This window comes from Mauremys reevesii, linkage group 1 (assembly GCF_016161935.1).
Source record: "Mauremys reevesii isolate NIE-2019 linkage group 1, ASM1616193v1, whole genome shotgun sequence".
NCBI classification, from domain to species: Eukaryota; Metazoa; Chordata; order Testudines; family Geoemydidae; genus Mauremys; species Mauremys reevesii.
This window is the reverse complement of record NC_052623.1, coordinates 38,230,257-38,240,555: the sequence shown is the minus strand read 5'-3', so window position 1 is coordinate 38,240,555 and position 10,299 is coordinate 38,230,257. Positions and strand designations below refer to the sequence as shown.

The 10,299-nt window shown below is 40.6% G+C and overlaps 1 protein-coding gene across 1 annotated transcript; it reads left to right on the top strand.

The window, feature by feature from the left end:
• Positions 1–502: 502 nt before the first annotated feature.
• LOC120375402 (interstitial collagenase-like) lies at positions 503–9,911 on the top strand. The gene is made up of 10 exons (XM_039496058.1): positions 503–701; positions 1,700–1,944; positions 2,285–2,433; positions 2,524–2,649; positions 3,987–4,148; positions 4,596–4,713; positions 5,500–5,633; positions 6,944–7,103; positions 9,240–9,343; positions 9,581–9,911. The coding sequence occupies exons 1-10, from the start codon at positions 597–599 to the stop codon at positions 9,679–9,681; spliced, it is 1,404 nt and encodes a 467-aa protein (XP_039351992.1). The 5' UTR covers positions 503–596; the 3' UTR covers positions 9,682–9,911.
• Positions 9,912–10,299: the final 388 nt, after the last annotated feature.

Here is a 10,299-nt window from a genome sequence, read left to right as displayed (position 1 = left end):
GCCCAAGTTAAAGCCCAGAGCCCCCTCCCGCACCCAGAACTCCTCATTTCTGGCCCCACCCCAGAACCTGGACCCCCAGCCAGAGTTCTCACCGCCTCCTGCATCCCAATTCTGTGAGCATTCATGCCCCTTCATACAATTTCCATACACAGATGTGGCCCTTGGGCTAAAAAGTTTCCCCACTCGTGTTCTAGATGTAGGTCGCTGTGTTTGTTTTCATCACTATGGCTACCATAATGTTTTCTGAATTTTCTGAAAAAATGGGACCACTTGGATGGGACATAATCTAATAGAGGAAGGAAAGGAATTTGGAATCACCAAAACTCTTTCATTTGAAAACCTCTTCCTTTCTTATTAATCATATTATATGATTGCGAAAATAGGGGGAGGGAGTTCTGTTAGTTGTGTCACCCTTTGATGATGAAACTATTGTTATGTATCGGTTTTCTTGCTAATCAGAGGAAGTTAGACACGATGAGTCATCTTATAGCTGATGTCCACAGTTGCTATATAAACAGGGCTAGCTGAGAGACATGTATGTAGCAGCTATAGAGTAAGCAGTGTTAGTGTTACAAGGCACAGAAGTGACAATAAGAATGAAGACCCTTCTGCTTCTGCTGTTATTATACGTAGCATCCTCCACTGCAGTTCCTGTGGCTCAAGAAACAGAAGATGAAGACAAAAACATCCAACTTGTGAAGGTAAATATTTGCTATGAATTTCAGACACCCTAAATTAAATGGCAGGAAGGAACCTTCTTATCGGTTTTACAAAATTTTACCTTATAATTGTCAAACTGCAGTTGTATTTCTTATTTTTTAGAAACAGTCCTGATGTTCAAGAGGTACCAAGTTGCAGAAGTTTTAAGGGAAATATTTCCCCTTGGCACCAGCTTAGTTTTCTCTGAATTATGACTGTCATAAGTGATATAATAAAGTAATAAAATACTACAGAAACATGGCATTAATTATGTTATCTAGCAAGCAGATTGTGTTGTTCTATAAAAACATAGGCCCCAATTCAGCAATTTAACTCTGTGCCTAACTTTAAGCTCATAAATAGTCTCATTGTCTTCAATGGGTGTACTTAAAATTAGGCACATGTTTAAGTATCTTGCTGAATCAGAGCCTTAATGGAGCAGCAGAACAAAAAATAACTAAGTTATATAATCCTTGTTAAGATGTTATAACACTTTTTATTTTTTTTTAAATGGGTAACTAATGTTAGGCTCCTAAATTATTTGGTTGATAAGTAGATGGCTTCAAAAGTGCTGAGCATCCAGCATCCTCCATTGGTTTCACTGAAAATCATAACAGTAGTGGCTGAAGGATAGATCCTATTAGCCTTTACTGATTTGAGCAGCCCCAGAGAAGTGAATTGAATTACTCATGAGAGAAAGGGCTGTGGGAAGAGGTTGTAATATACAAATTTAGAGTAAATAACTGAAGAGTAAATTTTAGATTTTTAAAGATACATGTTGCAAAAGCTTTCATTGTAAAACAGGAAATCTAGAGGTCCGTCAGAAAATTGAACTGTATTATCTCTCACTGTTTAAATAAATCCCTGCAGAAAGTGACCTGTCTTGACTCCTCGAAAACACAGACCCTAGGCACATGGGTGTAATTTTGGAAATGTTTAAACTGTTCTGCAGGACCTAATGAATACAAATGACCCAAAGTTCTGTTCTTGTTTTTGTCAGACTTACCTACAAAATTTCTACAAGCTTGAAACAGACAAGCAATCTCACTTTAAGAGTAAAAACATTAAGCCTCTAAGTGAAAAACTCAAGGAAATGCAGGCATTTTTTGGGCTGAAAGTGACTGGGAAACCAGATCTTGATACTTTGGAGGTGATGAAGAAGCCCAGGTGTGGTGTACCTGATATCGGTCAGTATGTCCTCACTGATGGAAATCCAAAATGGGAAAGAAAGAATCTGACATACAGGTAACCTTTGTCTAAAGAATTTATTGAGCAAAAGAGTTAAGGCCAAAATTTTCATACGATTTGCCGAAAGTTTCAAAGTTAGGCACTGAATTCCATATTTAGACAGCTAGATAAGTGTTCTGTTTTTAAAGGGAGGATGAAACCACCATTAAAGTCTTTGGGAGTTGTAAATGCTCAGAATTTGAAAATCAAGTCACTTAATATGCTGCCAAAATGTGGCTTTAAGGTGTTTAACTTTAGGCTCCAAATTTCAAATATTTTGGCATAAAACATTATATTCTATGTAAACTAGAAGTGTAGATACCAAAAAGTGTATATTACTTTTTGGGTTATTTTAAAGGATTGTGAGCTACACACCAGATATGAATCCAGCAGATGTGGACAAAGCAATCCAAAAGGCATTTAAAGTTTGGAGTGATGTGTCACCACTAACATTCAAAAGGATCTATGATGGCAATGCAGATATAATGATGTCTTTTGAAACTGGAGGTAAGAACGTTATACTAATACAAACATTAGCCTTCATCAGTTATAGAAGTGCTTGGCAATAAGAATTGAGTTAATTATCCTTTTTTTTAGATCATCGTGACAATTCCCCCTTTGATGGACCTAATGGACTCCTGGCTCATGCCTTTCAGCCTGGCAATGGTATTGGTGGAGATGTCCACTTTGATGAGGAGGAATATTGGACAAAAGGCTCAAATGGTAGGAGCTTCATTACTACCCCTGTTTATACAGGATCAGATTGTGCAATCTTTGCTCATGTGAAGTTGTAACTTAGGCCCGGACCCACAAAAGACTGGGCTATAGGATATTCTGATGTGACTCTCTTTCAATGTCCCCTGTTGAAGCTGATCCACTGGGTATAAATAATTAAATATTAATAGGGTGGTTCAGAGGTGGGAAGCCCATGTTCAAATCCCTTCTCATCAGGCAGAGGAGGGAATTGAATCCGCATCTTTCACCTCCTGAGTGAGTGTCCTAATCAGAGGGCTAAAACTTCTCTGGGAAGATTCTGCCTCCTCCTCGTTCACTGGCCATTTTGTGTGACATTAGGCATGTTCTGAGAACACCTACTGGATTAGCCCCCACAGGTGTCTGGGCATCTGCCTGAAGCAGCCCTGTGCCTGCCCAGAGGTATAAACATAGGATGTCTAGGGGACTTTTACAGTGAAAATTTCAGTGCTGGGGGAACGTAGGTGCCTAGAGAGTTAAGTGCAGCTGAACAGGGATTTTGAGGATCTTAGTGACACCTAAATTTTGGATTTAGATGCCTAAAGTGAGATTTAGGCACCTAAGTCCTTACATGGACTGACCCTTACTCTATGAGCTGTTCCTTTGATGTCAGGGTGTGAATGAGGGTAGCAGAATCCGGCTCTCTGACTGGTTTTTCCTCTATTGCTTCTTCAGCAAACTTATCTGAGGGAAACGGCTCTGAAGGATGATATGTTTTGATGAGGTTCAGATTGGGTTGTTTCAGTCTGGCACGTTTTATGATGGGTTACACTAAAGAAATTGTGGTGCTTAGAAAAGTTAGTTTTCTTTGGCAGGAAGGAACATTAGTCCATGCTGAAAATATCACAGACTCTTCAAGACAGGGACGGTGCCATTCTATGCCCAGGCCTAGCACAGTGGGGTTTGATACTGACTGGGCTCTTTGGGCACCACTACAATTCTCCTCTCATATACTTTCATGTAAATAAGGGAGAATTTTATTAAAGTCAGTGACCCTCCATTTATTTCAATGGCATTTTTCCTGATTTACACCAGTCTAAGAAGGAAAATTGGGGCATTTTTGAAGGGTTGGGGGGTTACAGAAAGGGCAAGGGAAGCACTAACTGGGGCCTGATTGGTTTATATGTCCATATAAAAAAATCTTCTCCTTCTACATTTATTTATATTATAATGTTTGCGGATTACTGAAAGAATCTCGAGTGCCTCTACTGTGCTTGGGGCCAGCATGTATAGGTACTTAGACAGCTGTACTACAGATTCAAACACAGTTCATCTATTTTAAATGTACATTTTTTTTAATTCCTCAGGATACAACTTGTTCTTTGTTGCTGCCCATGAACTTGGCCATTCACTGGGTCTGTCTCATTCTACTGATCCTGGTGCCCTGATGTACCCCACCTATTCCTACACTGAGCCTAACGAATTTCGCCTTCCTCAGGATGACATTAATGGCATTCAAAAGGTCTATGGTAGGAAAAATAAACGTTTAGTCATATGCTGGGTTAATTTCACTTTTATGAAGAATGCTGCTTAATCAATAATAAATGTATATTTTAAGAAATATTCTACTAATCCTAGAAACATTCTAGTGTTGCTGCACACAGCAATTCTAGTTTTGCTGAGCGCCTGTTAACTAGATGTGGGCGATAGCCCTGAAGGTGGTTTCACTGAAGTTCAGCTCCTCTGCATGCCCATTCTTGCACACTTCAGTAGTTTTGTAGGAACTAAGCCTCACCTGTGCTGAGTTTAGGAGCTCTACAGACCTGAAGTTACCTGACAGAACCCTGATTAATGACCACTTCCCTACAATTTTTCATGAGAAGATATTGCGTGTCCACCAAGTCCTTCATAATGTTGGTTTTCAGCTGTATTTCTCCATATTATATAAAGCCAATTTTTCTTTAATCTTCATGTAGGACAGTCAGATACCCCTGTTCAACCAACCGGACCCACAACGCCAGTAACTTGCGACCCCAAACTGACTTTTGATGCTGTCGCTAGCATGCGTGGAGAACTGATGTTCTTTAAGGGCAGGTAACAACAAAGAACTTCTGAGTTACTTCTTTGAACTGCAGTACTTACAAGGAAACAATATTTCAGATCATTTAATTCCCATGAGGCATGAGGGGAAACAGTCACTTAGAAATGTAGCGCTGACAATAAAAATCACATACAAAAGGTGGCCCAAATTCTCTAATGATGGGTGCCTAGATTTACCTAACATTTCTCTCAGGCATGACAAAATGCTTTAGCTGTTTCCAAAGTGGCTGCATCAAATGGTGAGATGGCTAAAGGGCACCAACCATTGTACTGTAGTTGCTAAGGAATTCTAATTGTTTTCAATGGGAACTATGACCCAGATTCTGCTATACACAGCTCTGATCAGAGGAGAGGAACTTAAATGTCGGAGGTCTATTGGCTAAGGCTGGTGAAGATGAGTCAGGACTCCTCTCATAGATTCTATTCCAACTACTCTGCCACTCTAATCAGTGGAATGATAGGTGTGTTATCAGTCTAGATTAGTTGAAAAGAGGGCAGCTGCAAACTCATGTTTTGCAATGGTATGTTTATGTGACACACTGGGCCACTACTTTGTCATGACCCCACCACATTGTAGGTCATTGGCAGGGATAGAACCGGTGACCTCCAGCACCAAAACTACTAAAGGATTAGTTCTAGGAGATAGCAATCATAGCAGACTCTTTTCCACACTGTGGCTCAAACACTAATGGGAGACAGAATCAGACACACTTCACCTTTGTATTACATTTATGGTAGGTGCAGGAACAGTTTATAATACGCAAATTTTATTTAAACCAGGTATTTCTGGCGCAAGCATCCTCAGATGACAGAGGTTGAACTCAATTTCATTTCTTTATTCTGGCCAAATCTGCCATCTGGAATTCAAGCTGCTTATGAAAATGTTGAAAGGGATCAAGTTTTTCTTTTTAAAGGTAACGGAATCTGACATTTGTTAGTTCTTCTGATACATGAATTTACTGGGAATACTTTGCTCCACAGACTGTGCAATTCTCCTTAGGTGACACTGCACGAAACGACTCAAATGTTCAAATTACAAAAGCCCCCAAAATGTGTGAATAATGAAATTAAAGGTTGCTCATCTATTTAATATAAATGTTCTGAAAAGCAAGATATGAAAATGGCTTAACTTTTCCTTCAAATCTAGTTTTATCATAGAAAATAACATATGGCGATTAAGAAGCACTTTGTCTAAATTCAAAATGTACTGTGGACTAGGGCACTAGCAGCCTTGAATTAATACACTAATTCTCAGTAGTAAGTCAAAGAACTAGCAGCTGTTTTGAAAAGCATTCAGCAGAGTATTGGTTAATTATTGTTGCCGCATCCAAAGGTCTGCTAGGCACCTTACAGAACACAGAGAACAAAAAACCTCCAGAGCTTTTAGCATCTAGGCGAAGACAGGACATACAGGTGAACATAATTACTAGAGGTGGTCAAAAAATAAAAACCTATTTCTGTGAAAAATGTCAAAACTGTTTTTCTCTGGAAGTGTTAAAAGGGATACAAAATTTTCCACAATCCCCATTCCTGACCCAAAATGTTGACAATGCTGACACTTGTTTGTGAAAAGCTTTGTTTTAGTAAAAAGGCCGTTTGTTGATGAGAATAGATGTCTGTTTGAAATAGCTCAACCAGCTCTCATAACAATACCCTTAAGTGGGGAGAGGGAGAGAGAGAAAAGAACAAGGTTTTATACATAAGATCACCTGATCATTTAGATAAGACATATGCACTTATTAATAGTTAAGTTTCTGTATATACATCTACTTAGACATGTATATGCCTCCATCACCAAAGTATCTGAACACATCCCAAGTATTGTTAATCTTCTGCATCCCAATAAACTGCTCTTGGAGGATTCTTTAACAATTTGTAGAATTCAGGGAGTCTTCTCCCAAAATGTATAATGTGTATAAGTGTATGCGAAGGGTTCTTCTTGGACTCATTGCTCCAAGGTCTAATTCCTGACCATGAAAGACATCTCCCCTAGGATTTATGCTATGTTTAAAATACAAAGATCAGTGCCATTCCTTAATTTACTGAAAGTAAAGGGGAGAATGAAATATCAGAATCACTACTCAGCTATACATGTCTCTTGAAAATTAAGTTGCTTTGTTATCATCATTGTAATGAAAGTACTAAGCCAGAAGCGATTATCTGATGTTGCTTAGTATGAGCAGAAGCTGCTGGTGAAACATTTAATTCTATTTTTTCTTTGCAGAGAACAAATATTGGGTCCTCAGTGGGTATGACTTAGTGTATAACCACCCAAAAAGCATCTATGACTTGGGCTTCCCAAAAACTGTTAAGAGAATTAATGCAGCTTTCAGTGATGAGAATTCAGGGAAAACATACTTCTTTGTAGGTAACAAGTACTGGAGGTAAGATTTAATGTTCAACAGACTTAATGTATATTCTCTCTTTAGGCATGGAGGATTAATATGGAAATATAAAATAAAATGTAATAAGGACTAAACCAATTGGATTCCACAAAACTGAATAGGGGTCAATGGAAGTTAGTTTTAAAACTTAGGGAGTCTGATAGAAAATGCTAATCTTTCTATAGGTTTTTTCCAACCATCCTGTAGAAATCTGTGGCCGGGATTAATTACATTCTAGAGCAGGGATCGGCAACCTTTTGCACGCGGTCCACTAGGGTCGGGCCAGCTTGTTTACCTGCCACACCCGCAGGTTCAGCCGATCGTGGCTCCCACTGACCGCGGTTCACCACTCCAGGCCAATGGGGGCTGCAGGAAGCGACGGACGGCACATCCCTCAGCCCACGCCATTTCTCGCAGCCCCCATTGGCCTGGAGCGGCAAACCGGAGCCAGTGGGAGCTGTGATTGGCCGAACCTGAGGACACGGCAGGTAAACTAACCATCCTGGCCTGCTAAGGTGCTTACCCTGGCAAGCCAAGTGCCAAAGGTTGCCGATCCCTGTTCTAGAGGATGAAACACAAAACCTGTAGAAACATTGTTATCTAGTAAGTTCTTTAAGAATTACCCAAAGGATGTAATGTTCTGAAATTATACTCCTGTGTCTCTCGAACTTCAAGCTAAAAGAAGTATTAATATACTGGATTTTTGTTCCTTCACTGTGAACAGTCAAGTGGGTTTATGCTGTGTGATTATGCAGTAGTTTGTGGTTGCAGTTTGTCTATATTTCATAATAGCTCAGTAATCTTTTGCAATAAATACTCCACTGAACTAATACCTGCATCACATCACAATGGCTCTTCGGCTTCTCATCTGAAAACAGTTTAGAATTCAGTTGAATGGACTCTTGGAATCACAATATCAGGGGCATGGGGGAGCCACTCCAAAATTTGCCTTTGCCCCCCGGCAGCCACCCCATAGCTGCTGCTGCTCTCCAGCCATCCAGCTCTGAAGGCACAGTGGAGAGAGTGGCAGTTGCTGGCTGGGTGCCCAGCTCTGGCAGCAGCGGCGAAGTAAGCCCTGAAGGGATACTGGGGTGCCTGAGAGCAGTCCCCAGCCCGTGACCCTGCCTGCTGGGGCACGCTGCACAGGGCAGGTACAGTATCCAGGGCTACCCACAGTAGCCCAGACTGAACCGCTCTGGCCTGGGCTTCTGTTCCCAGCCCCCAAGTTGCTGCTCCCCGAGGGCTCTGCCAGCCCCCGAGCTGGGTCCCCCTGCCTGGGCAGCTCTTACCAGCTGCGAGCAGCCAGCACCCTGTACTGCCCAGCTCTGGCTTCCAGAGGAGGGAGCTGAATCAGAATCTTTCACCTCCTGAGTGAATACCCTAATCACAGGGCTAAAACTTCTCTGGGAAGGTTCTCCCTCCTCTTCATTCGCTGGCCATTTTGTGTGGCATTAGGCATGTTCTGAGCACCCCTACTGGATTAGCCCCTTCCAGCCTCTGACCTGGCCCCAGGGAAGTGCCACAGAGAGGGTAGGGCCTTGTGGCAATGTTCTATCTGGCCCACCTCAGCCCCTCCACTGGGAGCTGGTGCCACCCCTGCATAATATAATAGTAATCAAAGATACATATGACTTTTACTTAATAAATAATATATCTGCTAGGCAGTTGACACTAAGACAAATATGATTTCAGAGTCACACATACACACCTTCCGCTTCCCGGTGCTGGTGCTTCACTTTCCCAAGAAGCACTGATTGGTTAGGATGGGGTGGCCAAAGCTGTATCTAGGCAAGAAGAGTTTTATTCATTTGGAGCAGCCTTGCAAAACTGTCAAGTAAACTCACCAGCTCAGGCTCTAGCTTATCTTTACCAGACATGCAGTTTCTCCCTATCCCTGTGCATTCAGCCAAAACACCTATACATATGCACACATGCACTCCTGAGTTGAAAGCTCAATGGAAGTTTTGTACACAAACCTGAAAACAGAATAGCAAGGATTTTAAGGGTTCAGTTAGTTTAGCTCATTCTTAGTGGATTTTCTACCACAAATAGTCTCATTTATGTGTCAGGGTTTGTTTTCAACTTTTTAAATGTCATTTATTTACCATACATTGTAAATATATTTCTTCTATGCAGATACGATGAAAACAGGCAGTCCATGGATCAGGGTTATCCAAAGAAGATAATCAATGAGTTCCGAGGAATTAGCAAAAATATTGACGCTGCTTTCCAGTATGGTAGTAAGTAAAACAAATCTTTTAAAACAGTTTACTATGCTAGAATACTTGTGCTTCTCTAGGTTGAAGAAATCTTTTAAAAGACAATCATTATTCATATTTTCACTAGTGTACTAAGATCAGAAATTAACACAAATGAATATGTAGGTACCGCCAATGTTATATTTTGCTTTATAGAAATATTTGTTGGAAAACATTTCACCTATGAAATATAACCATTCAATTTATTTTTATTTCTAGGATACATCTATTTCTTCATAGGAACAAGACAGTTCCAGTTTGATCCTAACGTCAAGAGAGTTGTCAGTGTCATGAAAAGCAATAGCTGGTTTAATTGCTGATTAATTCCATTGATTTCCTTCTTGCATGTTACAATTGTTTTATATGCAGTATTATTAATCTATTAATTGATCTTAAAAAATCAGAACAATTGTACTGTTCTCTGGCCTGAGCCTCTGGGAGTTCAGTCTGAATAACTTCAGAATGTTTGAGTACTGTCATTATGTAATTTATTGTATTATTATGGGCTGGACTTCCGATTACCCATAAATATTTTATATTTGTCCTACCACTTCCTGTGTCTTGTGATCATTGCCACTGCTCAAGAGCTACACTCTGCTCCCAAGCACAGGCTAAGCAAATGGGCTGTGCCCAAGGAAATTACATGGAGTCTTAGGGGATAAAAATCTTCCCTCAACTCAAAAGCAGAGAATGGAGCAGCCACACTGCTCTAGGCTGCATTACCATCCATGGCCACTGGAAAATTTCTGTGGAGCCAATGTATCCCCTCTCTCATCAATCCATTAGTCATACTCAAACCTCTCCCGTTCCAAGCCCCAAATTTCTCTCTATGGCCAACTGCTGAGCTCTGCTTCTCTGATGCTTCATGTCATGCTTTTTGTCATACAGTGGAGCTGCATTACTCCTTCTACATTCAGGAACATTTACCGCCCAGAATT